Below are 21,129 nucleotides of genomic sequence, written 5' to 3'. Positions count from 1 at the left end.
CAAAAATACCGATAATAAACCAAACCACCCGCAAGTACAAATTCAGGTGGAATCGATTATCTTCATTTTGTACAATGTGATTCATGTTCAACATCTATCGAATAGTCCACCTAAAGTTTCATAGCCAGCAGAACTGTATCGAGAATATCAGTCATGGGAAAAAGAAGGTTGTACACATCATTAACTATGCAAAGCCGAACCAGTTGAAGCAAACATTGGCCGCGTGATCACAAATAACTTAAACAGTGTAACATTTGATATTCTTATCCTACCAAAGCCATAGGATTCAAGGTAAACTTGGCCAAAATTTATCTATCCTCTGATGAGAAATTAATCATCTGACCAAAATAATACAGAGCAACTTAAATCTAACAACAGTCACTCCACCCACTCAAGACCAAAATTATCGGGTGGCTTGCGTCTGTCCATGCTCCAATACTTGACCGACTAGTTTGTAGGTACGTCCGGAGAGAGCCTTGGTGTGGTCTATCAACTGTTCATACCTGTCAGGTAGGAGAGGAGACAAGATCAATGAGAAACCAATTGTGTGTTTTGGAAATTAAAAAAAGGGGCAAGAGCAGGTTATTACGGAACAAATATGTCGAAAGTACCCTGTCAGATAATGTAGGCAAAGATATCTTACACGTTGAGGTGATTCGGTTCCATGAGAACGGTTCCTGACTTTGAATCTATCTTGGCATCCAGTTTTGAGCCTCGGATGAGATTCACAATCCATCTCTCAGCCTCCTCATAGTTCAGATTCAATTTTTCAGCAAGTACTCTGCAGAAAAATATGAACGAGAATCAGATACATCACAGTAAAGATCGCAGCATCTATTCATCCCGGCGAACGATATCCTACTTAAAAAAATTCTAATGATGTGAAGAGTCTACAAACTAAAATCTCATTAAGATCCTTGGCGTTCACATAAATATATAAAATGTATATGTACCCCCCATCCCAGGGAACGATTGGTGTTTGATCATCAAACAACAAAGAGAAGACAACTGACAAAAATTATTTACCACATAGACCTCCAATTGAAAAGTACACCAGTGACTACTTTATGGAGGAGACCGAAATGATATTTTTACATATTACAATTATAGTATTCCTCTCTCACACTCGAGCAATTGTGCAATAAAGTAAATCTTAGCATAACAAAAACCACAAATAAACACTTCAAGTCCAACAGATACGTACCCCATGTCAATGCGGCGGTGAATTCTGCAGTAAGTCTCAAAAATAAAGAGACGGGCATTTTCAAGAAACTCATCTCTCAATGGAACAGTCGAGAAGTTGCCATCCTCAACTCGTTTTCCGAGGAAAGGATCATTCAAAATCACCTGCATTAAGAGGCAATTAGGTTTTCAATGGTCTTAACAACCAAACAACGATGCCTAGGAGTGAAGAAATTAAAAGCAATTACAAGGGGGGCAAAAGAAAAGATATCAAAATCATAGAGAACTTACTTCCTCACACTCCCTCATTTTCTTTTGTGCTCCATCAAAGTCATAGTTGACATAGACGCAGGCAAGAAACTCTGTAATGGGATCTTTGTAAGAATGCTGCTCCTGCTGTATGACCTTTATAAAATCTTTGAATTGAGTCCTCCTCCTCTTGTTAACAATGAATGCAGTGGCAAGGTAACGGAGGAGATGTGGAGCACTTGTCTGGATCGCATTTATGTACCTATAGGAATTTACAGTCAAATTCAAGTCAAACAATCAACATACGATTTCCATGAACTAGCACAGTGAGTTAAGATCTCCAGGGCGTTAAATAAACTAAACGATACAAATAGAGCAATGGAGACATACTTATCCTGATTAAATAGGTCAATGATCTGTGTCCTCCCATTGTCATTGTTAAAGAATATGTAGAGACTCCAGTGCATTAACCATATCCGGCTCTGGACTTGGTTCATGGGTGACGCAAAACTCTGCTGTAAAATCAAGGCAAAACAATCAAAACCGGTAGCTCAAGCTATGAAATCCAAATTGACTAAAACAGGGGCGAATGGTCACGTTATGAACCTTCGAATCAATAATTTCCTTCAACCGATTAAGTTCCTCAAGAGCAGTATCCCAGTTCGGCATCAAAATCTCAGCAGCAAATTTCCCCCAGAGTGCACTCAAACTCCGTTCACTGTTTGTGCACAAGGCCCTGTACTGGTAGAGATAGTCAGCAGCACCCGAGTAGTTACCGCACTCGAACTGGAATTTGGCGTACTGATACAACGCCTCAATCTGCTGCGGACCAATCTGCTAATCGAAAAATTCTGGATTTAGGCCCGATTCGACGCATCGAAAATTAAAAGACACCATCTTCTTTCCACAGAGGTAGATAAAAGCTCACGGGATAGGACATATTCAGGAGGCCTCGCGATGATATTAAAGAAAAAAAATTTCAAGTTCTTCTTGTCATAAAATCTCAGATTATATCCCGTATGTGCTATTAGATTGTCTAATACAGTAATTACATGATATACGACTAATGCAAATAGCTCGCAAATCATAGAACCGGATTCGAAAAGCGACCTGATAGCGGTCATTGAGCATCTGGAGATTGTAGTGCTTATCAGCTCGCAGCTCCTGAACGGCATTTGGGTTCTGCAAGAAGGCCACAAGAGGAGCTGCCGCCTCCTCCAGTGCCTTGAGCCGGGCCACGACCTCGGCTCTCCTCTCCACCATATCTGAACACACGTAAAAATCCCAGCTTATACAAAGCCCAACATACGAACAAATATACAAGTGGCCATGGATTCTGAGCATTGCAAGTGGACCAGATCGGAATTGGGGGGAACCTTGGGGGACTTCTTCGGTGTGGTAGAGGCTCTTGTGGATGTCCATGGCGTAGTCAACCATGTTGGTTTTGCTGAGTAGCTCGATCTTCGCCTTGAGGATCTCCTCATCGGGGTAAAGCTGCCTCTCCTGCAGGAACTCCAGCAGCGGAAACACCAGGTGTCTGTCCAGGTTCGGAGCGATGCGCGGCGTCAGGTCGTATTGCGCCATGGCTCTGTGACTCGTTGCAGCTCTGCGTGTTGGGGGATTGCGGCAGCCGATGGGTGGAAGATGATGACGGAGGTTTTAGGTTTTCGTCGGTTGATTACGTTGGGCCAATATCCAATGAGCCGACAATTCTGGTCGGCCCGTCACAGGCCCACTTAGAGTAAAAGATTTCATCCTCTCGCATCTATCTACACGATCTTTTTTTTTTCCGTTTATTATTTATTAGAAAGATCCATCGATCTCGTAAAGGATAAGAAAGAGGAATTAAGGAAGCACAAAGGGCACGCTAATGAGAATCAATCATCAATATATAAAAACTGAGCAGTCATATCGTGGGAGTTATATTGTCTACACCTCGGTTTGTGGTTGATTATCTTTTCGCGTATTCGAAGAATTTATCTATATATTATAGAATTTAAACTCCTCCCACGGGAGCTCATAATAACTCTACACTCGATCCATGATGAGCTTTCGTTCGTAACTCTCAACTCCTAAACAATTCACATTTCGCATCCCCTTCACATTACTATATACCTAAATTTTTTCACATTTTCATAATTATTTTTTTCCGAATTTCCACAATATATAAATTAAATATTTTTAGCAGATTATTTATTTCAATTTGTTTGTTATTACAAAAATCGTAAATACAATAATGTCAATTAGACAACTAGTTCAATTCTAAATTAGATATGAGACCATACAATACATATAAAATGAAGGTCGGAGGGGAAGATCTAACCTTATCTTTTTCTTTTTTTTTTTTGTAATTCTTTTGGATAAAGAAAAGGAGGAATGCAACATGAATCTAGCCTAATCTTTTTGTTTCTTCTAGTGTAGATAGGGTAGGATAAATCTACTACAAGGTTGTCAGAATCGCGATTCTATCTAGAATCGGTCGGGGGTCGTAGAATCGTGAATCGCGATTCGAATCGTGGATCGGGAGATTATACCCGTAATTTAAAAAATGATATATATATATATATATGTAGCATACTTTCTTAAATAAAAAAAATCAATCATTGTACATTCAAATAAAGACCACAAACCAACAAATTAGTCATAAAAAAAAATATAAATTATGATATGTTAAGTACAATTTTTACAGGGACTACAATTTTTACATTAAATCTAAATATGGTAGAGAGTTTGGAATCAGAAGCTTCACTGAAGGCTGCACCATTCCTCTTAGTGTTGAGTAAATAATTCAATCCTCTCTCAGTGATGATCTCCCCGAGGATAGTTACCGGAATCCTTGGAGGATACGGACATAGCTCCGCGGATATTCTCCCTATGCACTCCGCGATGCTCACTTTCCTTTTCCTCGCAAAGAATGCCTCTCTGGGACTCATCCTCATGTTGGTCTAAACAAATGGCTTGATTTTGCGACTGTGATGCCAATGCTATTTGCCACAGTCGTTATAATCAAATATGTACTGCCCTTGCTTAGTTTCAAACCTAAAGCCATCACCACAACCGGATCTGTCAATCGTTTGAAGGCTAAAAAAATAATCAGCTATATGTTCTGTGAAAATTTGAAGTTTACCCACTTCCTTAAAATCGCTGCAGTGACAATATCTTTGTCAGCTAGCAATGCTGGTGAAGTCTGCACAGACAGATAGCATTACTTCCAAAATCAGGTACAAACATCAGAGATGAATATATAAGAAAAACAGACCCAAATGTGGTATCCTATATTCTAATTTTCCTTAAAAGCTATGTATGACCTTGCACAATATAAGAATAACTGGTTCTATAAGTGGCAGACTACAACAGAAGCATCTGAGTGCACATCCTTCATCCGCATATACTCGACATAGAAAAAGAATAATTTGACACTTAAGCATATTAACAGGGCCATTGCAGCTAAAGAACCCAATGGAACTCAAAATGAGTAGTTAGCGCATATCCCCTGAAGCCCCTACAATAAAACCGAGCAGATAAAATTCTACAATTAACATACTCATAGACGTATTTGTAAAAAGACAAACCTGATGGAAGTTCAGAGTGCAGGTTATGTTTAATTGTGGAAGCAAACGCCCGGAAACCAACCTCTGGACATGTTTTTCGCAGGTTCCGAGATTCAATACGAAAGTAACAAATTGATTCTCAACGAGTTCACAGACAACCCCATGATCTCCATACAATACATCATCCGCTTCATAACCAAACAGACCAAGTTGCGAAAAACTGACTGTCATAATCGACTCAATCGATTCAATCTGTACATAATCGACTCAATCGAGCAAGCATGAGTTTGAGGAAGGGAGAATGAGAAGTCAGAATCGAAGATTGTACCTGCCCTGCCCCCGGTCGAAGCTCGGAGTAGCCGCGCGACCCGAGAACGTATCCGCCGCTCTGTAACCTGGAGAAGATGGATGGAAGCTCGGACAAGCTAGCTTGTCGGAAGAAGGACTAGCTGCACCGTTAATCGAACCTCGGAGAAGCAGGTGGATGGAAGATTTCGACTGGAAAAAAGAGAAATTAGGGTTCGTTCTTGGAAAGAAGGACAAAAAGGGCGGGCGAGAGGGGAGAGAAGGGAGGGTGGGAGGAAGAAAAGGCTCTGGGCCTAGGCTTCAGCCCCTTCTAGGCCCGGGCTTGGGCTGACTCGGACTTGACCGTAGAATCGCAGAATCGGTCCGATTCCGCAATTCTATTGTTCAGCTCGCGATTCAAGCCCGATTCCACAAATTCCGACTCACCCCCTACAATCGGAATCGGTGACCCCCAATGATTTTACGATTTGAATCACGATTCTAACAACCATGATCTACTAACTAGCCAAAAAAAAAAACCAAAGCTCAACTATGTATCAATTAGGCTGTTTGAATTTTATCCTCATCCAAGATCACAGTACACTGGAATTGCCGGATTCGAAGAGATACAGATGAGTTTGGTTTTGGAGATTAGAAAGATTTCTACATATCTAAAACATAAGATGTAGATTTTTGAAACATTAGGAACAGAGTATGCATTGTTCTCATACTCTTGCATTTTTCTTATTTAGTTTATTTTAATACTTTAGTTTACTATATTATAATTTTTTCTTTAATTTTACTCAATTTTGTTATAAAAAAGAAAGAGAAACACAATTTTTACTTTCTTATTTTGTCCTTATAAGCAATATACAAAAATTGTTTCTCCTCTTTATCTTGCTTCTTTTCATTAATCATTAAATTTATTATATTATATTATGTATTTATTCAATTTTCTTAAAAAAAAGAAGAATTTCATAGTCTTGCAAGTTGCAACTACTTTTTCTTTTCCCCCTAGAAATCACATTATATTCTAATTTAGTTCAACTTAATTTATGTTTAGTAAGATATTATAATGATAAGTTAACTGTACCGTCAACTGATTATGTTCAACATTTCAGGATATCTTGTAGTCATTTCATCTTAAGCTTACGTTCCTTCTATACAATTTAGGAAAAATACAATACTCAAGCTTGATAATATGAATGTAAAGACTTCATAATATAAATGAATAAGAAGATGCATGGACCCGTGCATGCCACGGGCAAACATCCTATTATATATATATATAATATGTATATTGGAGGTTATCTATTGATCTTATATAAATATATAGGACTCTAGTTAATGATATAAGGACTATGATCGTGCTCTGGAAGTGTCCGTGTCCGTTCCCCGTGCCCGTGATTGAGCCCTAGTCGTTCCCATCAACTTGCCTGAGTCACGCCATGAGAATTCGGCAGAACGTGGTACAGGGAAGTTAAAAATTTGGATTTCACGGCCGTGGACTCGCCCAAGCTAACACCGGGGAATTTAGCGGCTCTTGAAATATTGGAAAGTTACTATTCAACAAGTGTTTCGTGAAGGGAATTCGTGTGCAAATTAGCTAGTTCGGCGTGTTATTACACGGTCATTTGATGTTCATGTTTTGCATATCACACCTAATGAATTAGGCTATATCTTTCTTTTAGGTGATCTTGTTGGGAATTTAATACCCTGACTTTGTACTCTTTTGAGTTCTTTCGGTTTTTGCCCTGTTTTTCCACCGAAAAATAAAATATATATCTATCTATCTTTTTGTTCACGTAATTGCTGCCAGATCCCTCTTGAAACATATCGTGCCTATGACGATTGACATTGCCTTCTTATCTACTTCCGACCCTGTTATCGAATAGCCGACTGGAATGCTTTCCGTATGCAACAGCGCAGCGAAACTTCGTCGAATTAAATTACGAACTCGGTATCAGTTTATGGCAGAGAACGGATGCAGCTTATATAAACATAAAGAAGAAAGAAACCATATTCTTTGCTAGACCATAACATCGGACACCATTTCAATGCTAAGGTAAGAAAAAGATGAAACTACATCGAACCAACGGATCCTGCAACTCAAAATCAACCAGAAAGTATAAAGGCTTGGACGATGATAGATCTCTAGGCAATCAGGAATGGGAGGACGGTCAGCATGAAGCCCTCGTAAGTGAAAGATGCTGAACCCGAATACATGGTGTCCTTCTCCTTAAATTTCTCGGTTAGTCCCTGCAAATTCGGAAAAAAAAAAGAAAAAAGGATCGTTAATTAATCGGAAGCAGTTATTCATGCCAAGCTCGGACTGGGATTTTTGACGATGTTCCCCTTATATTCTTAACTTCGTATCTTTTTCGTATGAACCGCAAAACGAATTAATTGATTCGTAGCTTGTTCTGTATACTTTGTGTTTGGATTGGTGGCCAAACAATTCAAGAACATATATAGCAAGTGGGAAGCTCACCTTAACAGTCAGGCAGCACCTGCATTGAAGCAAAAACACAAAACGCTTTCATTAGGAATAGGAAAGATTAAGAGGACGGGAAAGCGTTCTGATATTCGGATGTCGACGGTACGTACTCGATGAAGTTGTCGTATTCGATGGCCCTGTTCTTGCCTCCACTCTTGTCGAACTTGGAGACTAGCAAGTCCAACACCATGGGGGAGACCGAGAACCCAAGGCTCAGGAGGGCCTCCCGCAACTCGTTTGCATCAACTTTTCCACTCCTGTCCCTGTCGAACCTCTCAAAGATAGCCTGCAGCAGATGCACGCCCACACACATTTATACACAAGCTCGAAATGCTCGTATATGGTGAACTGAAATGCGATATAATTGAAGAACATCACGTACCCTCCAGTTCTGGAGACTGTAGAACACTGAAGTGAATTCCTTGGGTCCTGTACGTTTCAACAAAATGCGACAACTCATGAACAAGCAAACCATGATCCTGATATTAGATCTGTACATAAAAACGTATCCGTTCATAGATTTACTTATATATAGCGCATCACGTTCGGGTTACGCCATATTATTAAGGCGTGTTGCAATATAAATTAATATGTTCACAACCACGCTATCATATGAGAGTGCCAATATATATACATATCCAAGGATCAAGTAGTCAGTTGCCAAGCTCACCGATCTTTCGAGTGTTGGTGTTGGTGAACAAGTACATGAGCAGGTGGACTGTCCTCATGCTGAAGGTCTGGTTATACGAAGAGAGAGCCCTCTGGAGCTCCTTGTCATCGATAAACCCACTTCGGTCCTGGTCGGCCATCTGAAAGCAAGAGACCAGGCTCGGGTCTGTACCGGGCGGGAACTGTGATGGCATGAGGGCTGCGAACGGGTTAGCGAATGGCATTGGAGTCGGTGGATAGGCACCAGCTGCAGGAGAAGGAGCATGGGCAGCACCATAGGCGGCACCAGCATGGTCCTTGGGGGGCTTGTCGGCCTTGTGGGGCTTCTCCCCTGATGCAGGTGCCCCGTAGGGGGCGGTTGGAGCTCCATACGGGGCGTACGGTGCTGGCTGATGCCCCGCTGTTGGAGCACCATATGGTGCGGTGGGAGCACCATAGGGTGGTTGAGGTGACGGTGCACCGTAGCCATAGTTCGGGTACGACATAGTTTCCGGCTTTGACTGGGGTTGTTAAGAGGGAGTTAGTAGTCGAGGTGACAGTCGAATCGATGGAGTTGCCTAATAGTTTGGGCTAGGAAAGACGTATAAATAGCTGAAAATGCTGATATAATCAATTTAGATTGCTTAATGCCCTTGATTTCTTACGCCAGCCTCGGAATTAATCAATGGACCGCGTCTGATTGTTTATTTTTTTGTGCAAGTGGACGGATAATAATGTAATGTATTTAGATTCAACGAGGGTGAATTTTTATTTGGATAGTGGACTGCCCATGCATAAATTTAATTCTAAATTTTCTAACCACTTGCCTATTAGTGCCGACGTGAACCGCAAGTTTCAAGTATTTGCTATTTTCATTTTTCTGGTCGATGGTTAGCTAGATAAGTTTGGTTTTTCGACATTAAGAAATTTGACGTGTTAGAGATGAATTGGAATTTATCAAAATGGAGTATAACGTAGTAGCGCATGTCTTTGCCTGTTGACTTAGAAGTTGTTGATTCGATACTTAATGTGACTACTCGTGCCTCTTTATTAGTTATTTAAAATTTTTCTTTCATTATATTAGGTGTTAGACCTCATTTGTAGCCGAAAAAAAGATGAATCGGAATTTCAATTAAAAAGAACTCTCAAGAATTTTTTACGAAATAAGTGGAGTTGCAACATTGTATATCTTCCCATATTTCTCTATCATTTTCCTATTTTCCCCATTTCTTTTTTTTTTCCTTTTTCTGCAATTATTAATCTGGTCTTATTTTTATTAAGAAAAATTTATGTTGATTGATTTTGCTACGGAAAGAACGTAGCACATCAAAACGGCGTGGAATATGGATAGAGGCTAGCTGTTAATAACCATTATCAATTGTTTTAATAATTGATTTTATATATATAAAAAGAAAATGTACCATCATTATATATTATCCCTCACTGTGTACAAAACTTTTTTTTTTGGCTCGAAATATTGTACGAAACAATTGGCTAGTTGACTCGTAGTAATAAAAAATACTCGAATCAATTGATCCCCGTCGAGAGAAAAAGTCAACCTTTCCATGTAAAGGTTGATCAACCTACTTGAAATCTCAAACCGGGTCAATTAATATCCGATAATAGAAAATTAGAGTGGTGATGAACTGGCTATGGATCCATGTTCATCTGCAAAACATGAAATTGTATATCGAGCTATATATCTATTTCCGTATTAATTGTTGCCTGGTTCTTGTTTATACTTCATAGTACGCATCGCATAAGAATTTCGAAAGTACATGGTCTGATTAGAGTTACAAATTTTAAGACTTTTTTTTGAGGTGTACTATCTAAAATTCAAAAATCATATGGGTCCCTATTAATCCATGTTCGAGTTTAATTGACCTGTTAAGAAATATGATAATTTTAATCGTATATTTTCTCTATTCACGATACTTGAATTTTACGACCCAACACAATCCAATCATATGAATAACCCACATCGGCTTAGTCAAGAACTTGGACGTTGCAATTGAACGGCGGGCTCCGATCCATACTCTGCGGTAGTATATGCACGATCTCCCCAGCTGCAATGTCCCCCACATGGACATGGCCTCCTCTGTATCTGCACACAGTTTTGAGTCAACGCAGCCCCCGTTGACCTGGCAACTAAGTCAACCCTCGGCCGGCGGAAACCGGAATGAATCGCGGACGGGGGCAGGGCACGTCAGAGGCTGCTAACGATCCTAGATGAAATGTGAGAGGGGAAGATATTATAGGAGAGGATCACGGTCCAACCTATCCGGTTAAATCTCGGCATCAATCGACCTAGAGTATCCGTTAATACCGACTTATGATGAGCTCGGCCTAAAAAAAGATGCTTTTCGCAAATTAATTTTAGCAAGAGAGAAGACTCCCAATGATAATGAACGTTATAAATGACAATATTTTACATAGAATGTTGAAATTTTTTGGCGGAGTTTTTAAGTCCATGACACCACACATTGTGACAATCGTATCAATTACTGATGCACATGGTAACAATTGATCCCCGGGAGATTCTATTTCGAAGATTTTGCATTTGATACTTTTTGTGGCTTGTGAGTTGTGACTCGTGATCGTCTATCGACTAATGATCTATCGACTAATGATCAACGGGATTGACACAAAGTCGGGCAAGTCCAACTTGTCAGCCCCCGAGACCTGTCTCTCTCTCTCGCTGCTTCTTGATTGCCTTATTGCCCGCATGCCAAGCAGCCCCCGAGACCTCTCTTTCCATGTTCTTCTCCGATCATATATCTACCTGTGGCTATTGAGTAGTAATCTGAGGAACTTATGTATGACGGTGTCTGCTGGTCTGTCATATATTTGCCAGTATTCGTTGGTCCTTATGGACTTCGAGGAATAAGTCCATCTTCCAGGAAGGTTTTTCTAGACCCCCTGACATCTCAGGTCGCATTCTTCGAATGGCTTCCGAGTTCCAGTGAGCTCGAGAGGCTCGTGGAGAAGGCGTCTAATGCCCCCAGCCGGGAGATGGCACAATATCCATTGGGTGTGAGACCACTGGAAGGGTTGATGGGGGATGTTGGAGCGTATCTGGGACTACCTTGCACGCGATTAGGAAACGGAGATTATTCACAACTAAAGAAGGGAAGGAAATTCTTCGACGGACTGGCTAACCGGCAAGACACGCTTTTGATGGCCCTTTGAGTATCCATGCTTATGATTCTATTCCAAATGATTTAGGCCACATTTTGTTATAAACATTACTGGAGCACCTGTCCTTCGTTTTTGTTTAGTTTAGTTTAAATTGCACTTGACTCCGGCCCCACTGGAAAAAAAAGAAAAAGAAAAAGAAAACCTATCATTTTTCTAGATAAGAAAGATGATATCTACTCTCATGTTCACCGGATGTAAAAAATTCTACTCGGTATAGTACCGGTATAGACGTCAAAATTCGCTCCTCGAACTCGCTGATGCCTTGAAAATTCCCCTCGAGCAGTACCGGTATAGATGAGCTCCTTGAACTGATCTAATTAGACCGGTTTTTAGACCTTTACACAGAATGAAGTAAAGGGCAAATTTTTCTCACTTAAAAAAGAATGGCAATTGTGCATTTTAGCTTCAGGCTGATATTCGAGCACGACTAATTTGGGCCAGCCCCATCGAGCCAGGGCCCAACGGGCCTGAATTCTTGAATATTTACATTATCATCCCCAAACTTCTTATATTTGCAAAACGAGCAACGTTTTCCGATACTCCATCCCTCGTTTAGCTTCTTCTCCTGCCATGGGAGGAAAAAAAGGAAAAATAGAAAAAAAAAAAAAAACGAAATTGGAGCGGAAGTCCCCCGCGACCAAAGAATGAGGAACCTCGGAGGGCGCACGTTAACGAACAGCGCACCCCCGGCGCACGTTAGCCCATGCCCCTCACCTCCCACTGCTCACCTCCACACCGTCTCTGCCAACGCTTCTCCTTCTCCTTCTCCTTCTCTCCCTGCGCCCTCCCTTACCCTTCCTTATCCCCAACTGCTCCTTTCTCCTCCTTTTTTTCCCTCCTCGCCCTCCTCACTCCCTAGGGTTAGGGTTTGGTTCTGGCCTGCTGATCAGTCCCCCCGCGTCGGCCGAACTCCCCATGTGATTGTCCAGTCAAAGGCATGGACCCCAAGAGGCAGGCCAAGGACTCGTTCTCGTACTCGAATCTGTTCAACCTCGAGGTTTGTAAGCTCTGCCCGTGGCAGCTGCTGACTTTGTTGATTATTTAGCCGGGTAGGGACTCTATGGGGCAGTGGCTTTGTCTTTGTTTCTGCATTGTGCGGTAGCTGATTATACTCGGTTGATCGAAATTCAGAGGATTCTTCGGTTGCCCGTCCCCAAATTAGCTGCATTTAGAATCTTATTTCTGGCGTAATGTTTATTTGTTTCTGCTAATTGCTATATTGTAGCCGTTGATAAACTATCAGCTACCTGTGCACGATGATGATTTCGACTATTACGGGAGTAGCAGCCAAGATGAGAGCAGAGGTAGCCAAGGTACTCCTTTTTCTTGAGTGGAAGTACGATAAAGATGCCATTTTTCATGCTCATGGTCGCATAACTTTTTGGCAAAGTATTTGCTTCTGCACATACTGAGATTTCAAGACTCGATAATCCTTTTGGCGGTAAGATGATTCTAGATGGCAAAGATGAATATTTTATTGGGTTTTATTTTAAATAGGTGGAGCCTTAGGCAAACAGAGCAATGGTACGATGCCTGGGAGGGAATCAAAATCGGGCTCGTCTAAAAAGAAAAGGCGAAGTTATGATAGTGACGAGGCAGATGAGAACGGATTCCTCGGGATGCACATAACTGAGGATCGGTACCGGGCAATGCTAGGTGAACACCTTCAGAATTACCAGAGGAGGCCGAAGGATTTCTCCTCAACTCCTGCAGCGACCCGGACGGGAATTCCACCTCCAAGAACCAGTCGTTCGGGTTCAAAGACCCGTAAATCAGTTATTGAGCAGCGAGGAAGTATGTATGATTTGGAGAATGTGCCAGAATGGCCCAATGTCAGTACTCTCAAGAGTCTTGGGAATGGTCATGAAATGGATTTTCCACTGACACGTCGATCGGATAGGTTTGTTAGTTTCTGTACTTGTTCAGTTAGATATAATTTTCACTGCTCTATGTTTGAGTTTGTTCCGCATAAACTATAGTTTTTATGTTTAGTGCTTATGCAGTTATGCCCTTCTTGCAGAGTATTCTATGAGCCTGCATACTTGGATATTGGTGATGGAATAACGTATAAGATCCCTCCAACTTATGATAACTTGGCGGCTTCATTGAATTTGCCAAGCTTTTCAGATATTAGGCTGGAGGAATATCAGTTAAAGGGTACCCTGGATTTGGCTTCCTTGGCAAAACTGATGGCTAGTGACAAGAGGTTCGGACCTAGAAACAGAGCTGGGATGGGGGAGCCTTGGTCCCAATATGAGTCACTTCAGACGAGAATGAAGGCCTCTAACTCGGGGCAGAAATTCTCTCTAAAAGTATCTGACATGCCCTCTGTCCCTGAAGGAGCAGCTGGAAATATAAAAAGGTCTATTTTGTCTGAAGGTGGTGTATTGCAGGTGTATTATGTGAAGGTTTTGGAGAAAGGGGATACATATGAAGTAAGTGGGACATTTATTACTTTATGTTGTTATTACCATCTGATATAACTCTGAGAACTGACTTCTATCGCCACAGATCATTGAAAGAAGTCTACCTAAAAAGCCAAAGTTGAAAAAGGACCCTGCTGTGATTGAAAGGGAGGAAATGGAGAAGATTGGAAAAGTTTGGGTGAACATTGTGAGGCGAGACATACCGAAGCATCACAGGATGTTTACAACCTTTCACCGCAAGCAACTGATTGAAGCCAAGAGGTTTTCTGAAGGCTGCCAAAGAGAGGCATGTTACATGTCCTTTGGCTTTTCTAGTCGTCCGTAATGTACCTATAGTGTGAACAACACCTATTCTTTGATCTGCTCTCTTTTTAAATTGTATGATAAGTTTCTTGACTCTTCTGTCTATCAGGTACGGCTGAAAGTAAGTAGATCACTCAAATTGATGAGAGCAGCTGCGATTCGCACCAGAAAATTGTCCAAAGACATGCTGCTTTTCTGGAAGAGAATAGATAAAGAGATGGTACTGGACACGTTCTGTTTATCTAATTATGGTGATGGAATAAAAAACTCTCATGAGATAATGACTGGTTTTGTGGTTAACGAGACACAAAAATGTATACTAATGATGATATATAATCCAATATCCAACCTATCACAACCTTCTTTTAAGCAGAGCGAGCACAATGTTAAGAGTATGAAATGAATATAGTATGTCTCTGAAGGTTTACCAATTGCTGGCATAGTGCAGGCTGAAGTTAAGAAGAGGGAAGAGAGAGAAGCAGCTGAAGCTTTGAGACGTGAACAGGAGCTTCGAGAAGCAAAGAGGCAACAACAGAGGCTCAATTTTCTTATACAACAGACAGAATTGTATAGTCACTTTATGCAAAATAAACCTAATGCTCAGCCCTCTGAAGTTTTGTCCATGGGTGATGAGAAGCCAAATGAAGTGGAAGCTGTTGTCAGTGCTGAGGATGGACCTAGTGAGGAAGAGGATGCTGAGGATGCTGAACTGAAGAAGGAAGCTTTGAGAGCTGCTCAAGATGCTGTCTCAAAGCAGAAAAGGTTGACAAGCGCCTTTGATACTGAGTGCCTGAGACTGCGGCAAGCTGCTGATTCCGAGGTCCCTTTAGAAAGTGACACCATGGTTGCAGGGTCAAGTAACATAGATCTTCAGACCCCGTAAGCTTCCATTTTAATATTACTATTGTTTTATTCCATATATATATATATATATATATAACATACATACATACATATAATAAACTCCCATGTTGGCATCTTAGCCACCACATCATCTAAAACTAAATAGAGCCCTCTCAAGGCTATAGCCTTCTCACGCTGCCACGTCTTCAAAGTATCTTTTAAGGAAATCTTTATAAATATTAAGGAAATTGCCTGCGAAATGCGTGGGTATTCTCCTAGTTTCTATGACATGAAGGAGATTATGCTACACCCGATCTAGTGGCCAATTACTTCCACCACATTGTGCAGATCTACCATGCCCATTACATCAACAGTCCAGACGCCAGAGTTGTTTAACGGAAGCCTTAAAGAATATCAGTTAAAGGGTCTCCAGTGGCTGGTTAATTGTTATGAGCAGGTTCTAATTTTATTTCTAGTTGATGATCCTACAATGCTTTCAACTCAGTTTGATGGTTTGCTATATAGATTTGTTCCTCCCTCAGGGCTTGAATGGAATACTTGCTGATGAGATGGGGCTCGGAAAGACCATCCAGGCGATGGCATTTTTGGCTCATCTTGCCGAGGTAAAGCATCATCCTCATTTATTATAGCTTTAGTTGCTTTCTTTTTTTTTTCCATTCAATGAATAGTTGCGTTTATATCCTACAGGAGAAGAATATATGGGGACCTTTCCTTGTCGTGGCACCTGCTTCAGTTTTGAACAACTGGGCTGATGAAATAAGCCGATTTTGCCCTGATTTAAAAACTCTTCCGTATTGGGGTGGAATTCAAGAACGAACAGTGCTTAGAAAAAATATTAACCCAAAACGACTTTACAGAAGGTAAATGTGCTTTCATCAAGAGAATCCATCTGTTTCCTGATATCTGGAGGCTTGTTTAGTTGGCAGTACAAATGATTTCATTGAATAATCATTGAGCTTCATATTCATCAATATTTTTTACCTTCTTTTGGCTAGGGATGCTGGATTTCACATTCTCATTACCAGTTATCAACTGCTTGTTTCTGACGAGAAGTATTTTCGTCGTGTCAAGTGGCAATATATGGTACTGGATGAAGCACAGGCAATAAAAAGTTCCAGCAGGTTTTTCATTGAACTTTTTATTATGAGAATATTTGTATTGGAACTTGGGAAATTGTAGTTTTTCTTAACTTTGGTAGGTCTAATTTTGAAATTTCTGTTTAGCATGCAGCTCGAGTTTTGGCTATTATTATTAACTTCGAACTTCTTCCAAAATAAGCAATTAATCAATAATGCTAGATAGTGTATAGCTAGCGTTTCTCAAGTATTTTGGTTATAAGGGAATGTCATGCCTGTCTTCTTTTTTGCGATGTCAAAGTTTCTGAAGGTTTGACTTACATATGTTGCGATGTCACGTCCTTATAAATGGATTACAACATTTGAATAATTCTAATTGTTCCCTTATTTATGTACAACAGTATAAGGTGGAAGACACTTCTAAGTTTCAACTGCCGGAATCGCTTGCTTCTAACGGGTACCCCGATCCAAAATAATATGGCAGAGTTGTGGGCTCTTCTGCATTTCATTATGCCAACCCTGTTTGATAGTCATGAACAGTTCAATGAGTGGTTCTCAAAAGGGTATTCATCTTTCAGAAGTTCGATTTTTTTATTATGCAAGACCTATTGCACATATATATAACGCTTGAGATTTCAAATTTGATTGTTGTTTCCTCTCGTTATTAGGATTGAAAACCATGCAGAACATGGGGGTACTTTAAATGAGCACCAGCTGAATAGACTGGTAAGCACGAATCATATCCCAAGTATCATTTGCTTGAACTTCTTACTTTTTTTTGTCTGACTGACACTTACCTCTGATTGGCAGCATGCAATTTTGAAGCCATTCATGTTGCGGCGAGTAAAGAAGGATGTCATTTCTGAGCTTACCAGAAAAACAGAGATTACTGTTCACTGCAAATTGAGTTCTCGGCAGCAAGCCTTTTATCAAGCAATTAAGAATAAAATATCTCTTACTGAGTTGTTTGATGGTAGCCGTGGCCACCTTAATGAGAAGAAAATTTTAAATTTGATGAACATTGTCATCCAACTTAGGAAGGTATGCTTATTTTCTTAAATTCTTGTGAGACAGTCTGCATCTTTGCATGAATGAGGATCTGGATCATGATAGATACGTTTGACTTTTAGAGCACCGTTATTGATAAATACTGTGCTCTATGTTAGGTCTGCAACCACCCGGAGTTGTTTGAAAGGAATGAAGGAAGCACATATTTCTACTTTGGAGAAATTCCAAATCCTCTTTTGCCTCCGGCCTTTGGTGAGTCGGAGGACGTACACTACTCAGGAGGCCAAAATCCTATAACATACAAGGTACCTTTTGTGGTGTCTTGCAGTTTTGGTTAAAGGATTGGCATAATCGCATAAATAGTTTCTGATACTTGTGAGATTGGTAGCAGGTTTCAGCTTCTTGGTAGTTGGCTGTGGGTTGCTTTTACTTTATATTCAAACTCCATGCAAAGGCTTTTTCTACTATTTCTCATACAGTCTCAGCCCTAGCTTCAGCAAAATGAGCGCCTTTTCTATCACTAATGGTTCTTTCCATTGCTGTTCAGATTCCAAAGCTGATACAAAAAGAAATGCTCCATGGGCCTGAAACTCTTGACTCATCTGATCAGCATGGTTTACATCGGGAATCATTTGAGAAGCATTTTAACATATTTTCTCCCAATAAAGTATACCGGTCTGCATTTACTGAGGGAAATGAGCAGCTTATTCAAAGTGGAGCATTTGGCTTTACTAGATTAATGGATCTGTCCCCAGCTGAAGTTGCTTTTCTAGGAACTGCTTCTTTTATGGAGAAATTATTGTTTTCCATATTGAGATGGGATCGGCAGTTTCTAGATGAAATTCTTGATTTGCTTATGGAAACAGTTGATGACGACTTGAGTAATCTTGGAACGGGAAAAGTGAGAGCAGTAACCAGAATGTTGCTTATGCCATCTAGATCAGAAACTAGCTTGCTTACTCGGAGGTATAGTACAGGCCATCCAGATAGTCCATTTGAGTCTTTGGTATGCTCTCATCAGGACAGGCTTCTCTCCAACATCAGACTTCTTCATTCAACTCACACATTCATTCCACAAACCAGAGCTCCTCCGGTATCTTTCAATTAATATGTTAAAATCTTTGGGTTCTGAATCTTGTGTGATTATTTCATGCATAGCTTTTTGGCATTTACAATTTATGTTATTCCCTAAGCAGATAACTGCTCACTGCTCCGATAGAAACTTTGCTTACAAAGCCATGGAAGAATTACATCATCCTTGGATCAAGAGATTGTTTATAGGGTTTGCTCGCACATCTGAGGAAAACGGACCTAGAGAACCTGTTGGTGTGCCTCATCCATTAATTCATGAGATCGATGCTGAGCTACCTGTCTCTGAGCCTGCTCTTAAGAGCACGTATAGAATATTTGGTTCTTGTCCACCAATGCAGAGTTTCGACCCCTCCAAGTTGCTTACTGTGAGCATCTGTTCAGAACAACATATATAACTCTTCTAGATACTCATATGCCATCTGTTTTATAGAATTTGTAGGCATATTATTTTGGAGTCTGAAATTTGAACGTAATGCAGGACTCTGGGAAGCTCCAAACACTGGATATACTTTTGAAGCGCTTGCGAGCTGAAAATCACCGTGTTCTCTTGTTTGCTCAGATGACGAAGATGCTAAATATTCTCGAGGTAATTTAGACTCTGAATAAAGTGGTAAGACCTTAATGTGGATATGATAACGGTAACATTTGCTTTTGGTCTGCAGGATTACATGAACTATAGAAAGTACAAGTATCTCCGATTAGATGGATCCTCCACTATTATGGATCGTAGAGACATGGTCAGAGACTTCCAACATCGGTAAGACCCCACCATATGGTTCCTGGAAGGATCTTTCTGTTTTTCTCCCTGCCGTTGATAATTGATTTATGTTATAGATACATTGTTCTTTTTGCTTTAACTGATTTAAAGCATTTACTATTGAATGTAGGAATGATATTTTTGTGTTCTTGCTAAGTACGAGAGCTGGTGGACTAGGCATTAACTTGACAGCAGCTGACACCGTCATATTCTACGAGAGTGATTGGAATCCAACTCTTGATTTGCAGGCAATGGATAGAGCTCATCGTCTAGGCCAGACAAAGGATGTGAGTCCCCCACACTGTGAAAAGGGACAATAAATAAATAAATAAATAAATAAATAATGTGGACCTATTGGATTTCATAGTTAATTAATGGAGTTGATTGGAGAAAAAGTTCAGAGGAAGTCCAACAATAATGTGGACTATAAAAAGAGAGGGGCTTATTGCCAAATGAAACCTACCTCTTTACCTCCATTGCACCTCTGATCTGTGCTTACGTTGGTTTTGTTGGCTTAGGTCACTGTCTATCGGTTGATCTGTAAAGAGACAGTTGAAGAAAAGATTCTGCAAAGAGCCAGTCAGAAAAATACCGTTCAACAGCTTGTAATGACTGGTGGTCATGTACAGGGCGATCTATTGGCTCCTGAGGACGTTGTATCTTTACTTCTCGATGATGCTCAATTGGAGCAAAAGTTAAGAGAGATTCCTCCACAGGTAGGAACTGGATGTAACTATTGCATCACATTTTTTGTTCCCCTCCACATATCCGACGCATCTTTTGGATACAATTGTCTCGAATCTAAGAGGCCTTGAAGGGGGACAAGCAATGATGTGATAAGAGTGCTGCAAATTGTTAGCGAGTGTACTGACCTTTGGTGACATCCTCATGTCAGGCTAAGGATCGACAAAAAAAGAAGCAGACAACAAAGGCTATCCGATTAGATGCTGAAGGCGATGCTTCTTGGGAGGATTTTGCAGCCATTGAAGGCGAGGGGAATGGAGTTGAACCCACCCCCGATGCAGACCAATCAAAGTCGAGTAACAGAAAAGGTACTTTGAACGGTACTCACAAAAGTATGAGGCACTTGGCTTGTCATGGCATTATATCAGCAGTCAATAACTGTTAGTACTAAGCTTGTTCTGCTTTGTTGCTTAAGTCAACTCGTTGTGGCTTTGCAGAGAAAAGCTGCCTCTAACAAGCAAAGTGCACCGAAATCAAGAAACAACCAGAGGATGGTGAACGAATCTAGCTCATCACCAGCAGAATACACCGATTGGGATGATCCTCTTCAAAACGATGACCCTCCTTCCCAAAAACCTAAGAGGCCAAAGAGGCCAAAGAGGAGCGTCAATGAGAACATCGAGCCTGCATACACTGCTGCTCCCCCTTACGAGCAGACCCAGTATGGGTCTCTCCAGGAGCTAGGTTCTGGTGGTCCCGCATCCAACAATCTGCTAACTTGATTCTTTGTGGGGATGAGGAGATAACATGTAATTTTGTATGCATCACTCCTTGGCTTGAGCGCTGCCCTGTCGGTGAAAGAACTGGTTCCACTTTGGCCTTGCTCGGTTGTGGCCAGTGGGGAGATACATCGAGAACAGGGTCGAGGGGAAGATGGAAGAAGCCCGACGTGTATGGCGGCTGTATATAATAACATAGGTTCTCGGTTAGGCACTTATGATTGTTACGTTAGTTGTATAGGCAGGGTGTAGCCCATTTTCCGGCATGATGTACATTACCAGCATAATTGGCAAGATGTATCTTTCAAGGATCTGTCATCTCAAAAGTTGTAGGGGGAGACAAGTTCTCAAATGAAAAGCCATTTTTTGTCTCTCTCTCTCTCTCTCTCTCTCTCTCTCTCTGATTATGGGTAAAGATAGTCCAAGTGCTGTTAACTTCCCAATATTTCAAGGAATCGGACGAGAAAGTCCTGCATATGGTTAACCCAAATTTTCATCAGTTCAACATGTAGATCCACTGGTTAAAACAG

The 21,129-nt window shown here is 40.8% G+C and overlaps 3 protein-coding genes across 5 annotated transcripts; 1 reads left to right on the top strand and 2 right to left on the bottom strand.

Moving 5' to 3' along the window:
• Positions 1-154: 154 nt before the first annotated feature.
• Positions 155-3,101, bottom strand: LOC116207768 (eukaryotic translation initiation factor 3 subunit E). Of its 2 annotated transcripts, none has more exons than XM_031540858.1 (8): positions 2,808-3,101; positions 2,542-2,696; positions 2,038-2,265; positions 1,822-1,943; positions 1,474-1,693; positions 1,205-1,347; positions 644-781; positions 155-503 (listed from the first exon to the last, which is right to left on the bottom strand). In XM_031540858.1, exons 1-8 carry the CDS (start codon positions 3,013-3,015, stop codon positions 404-406), a joined length of 1,314 nt encoding a protein of 437 aa, XP_031396718.1. In that variant the 5' UTR covers positions 3,016-3,101; the 3' UTR covers positions 155-403. The 2 variants fall into 2 exon arrangements, with proteins under 2 accessions (XP_031396718.1, XP_031396717.1); XM_031540857.1 differs by having other exon boundaries at positions 1,822-1,946; positions 2,808-3,100.
• Positions 3,102-7,234: 4,133 nt separating this feature from the next.
• Positions 7,235-9,001, bottom strand: LOC116207220 (probable calcium-binding protein CML49). The gene is made up of 5 exons (XM_031540106.1): positions 8,435-9,001; positions 8,147-8,193; positions 7,875-8,050; positions 7,759-7,777; positions 7,235-7,526 (listed from the first exon to the last, which is right to left on the bottom strand). Exons 1-5 carry the CDS (start codon positions 8,916-8,918, stop codon positions 7,422-7,424), a joined length of 831 nt encoding a protein of 276 aa, XP_031395966.1. The 5' UTR covers positions 8,919-9,001; the 3' UTR covers positions 7,235-7,421.
• Positions 9,002-12,193: 3,192 nt separating this feature from the next.
• On the top strand, positions 12,194-20,976 carry LOC116208107 (chromatin-remodeling ATPase INO80). Of its 2 annotated transcripts, none has more exons than XM_031541346.1 (23): positions 12,194-12,607; positions 12,836-12,923; positions 13,108-13,510; positions 13,631-14,045; positions 14,122-14,322; positions 14,449-14,559; positions 14,788-15,218; positions 15,531-15,639; positions 15,725-15,805; positions 15,891-16,063; positions 16,199-16,324; positions 16,681-16,842; positions 16,948-17,005; positions 17,090-17,320; positions 17,446-17,592; positions 17,835-18,380; positions 18,484-18,744; positions 18,858-18,965; positions 19,042-19,136; positions 19,267-19,423; positions 19,655-19,852; positions 20,032-20,185; positions 20,316-20,976. In XM_031541346.1, the coding sequence occupies exons 1-23, from the start codon at positions 12,548-12,550 to the stop codon at positions 20,600-20,602; spliced, it is 4,602 nt and encodes a 1,533-aa protein (XP_031397206.1). In that variant the 5' UTR covers positions 12,194-12,547; the 3' UTR covers positions 20,603-20,976. The 2 variants fall into 2 exon arrangements, with proteins under 2 accessions (XP_031397206.1, XP_031397207.1); XM_031541347.1 differs by having other exon boundaries at positions 20,032-20,188; positions 20,318-20,795.
• The last annotated feature ends 153 nt before the right edge of the window (positions 20,977-21,129 follow it).

Source organism: Punica granatum, chromosome 5 (assembly GCF_007655135.1).
Source record: "Punica granatum isolate Tunisia-2019 chromosome 5, ASM765513v2, whole genome shotgun sequence".
In the NCBI taxonomy this organism is placed as follows: Eukaryota; Viridiplantae; Streptophyta; class Magnoliopsida; order Myrtales; family Lythraceae; genus Punica; species Punica granatum.
Note: the sequence above shows the minus strand (reverse complement) of the source record. Positions and strands in the feature narration are given on the sequence as shown.

Coding starts and splice junctions, on each gene's coding strand:
- LOC116207220 (XM_031540106.1), bottom strand. CDS start 8,918: ATGTCGTACCCGAACTATGGCTACGGTGCACCGTCACCTCAACCACCC. Junction 8,194..8,434: donor CACCAACACTCGAAAGATCG/GTGAGCTTGGCA, acceptor TGAAACGTACAG/GACCCAAGGAATTCACTTCA. Junction 8,051..8,146: donor ACAGTCTCCAGAACTGGAGG/GTACGTGATGTT, acceptor CATCTGCTGCAG/GCTATCTTTGAGAGGTTCGA.
- LOC116208107 (XM_031541346.1), top strand. CDS start 12,548: ATGGACCCCAAGAGGCAGGCCAAGGACTCGTTCTCGTACTCGAATCTG. Junction 13,511..13,630: donor CTGACACGTCGATCGGATAG/GTTTGTTAGTTT, acceptor CCCTTCTTGCAG/AGTATTCTATGAGCCTGCAT. Junction 19,853..20,031: donor TAAGAGAGATTCCTCCACAG/GTAGGAACTGGA, acceptor TCCTCATGTCAG/GCTAAGGATCGACAAAAAAA.
- LOC116207768 (XM_031540857.1), bottom strand. CDS start 3,015: ATGGCGCAATACGACCTGACGCCGCGCATCGCTCCGAACCTGGACAGA. Junction 2,697..2,807: donor CACCGAAGAAGTCCCCCAAG/GTTCCCCCCAAT, acceptor ACGTGTGTTCAG/ATATGGTGGAGAGGAGAGCC. Junction 1,947..2,037: donor AGGAAATTATTGATTCGAAG/GTTCATAACGTG, acceptor TTGATTTTACAG/CAGAGTTTTGCGTCACCCAT.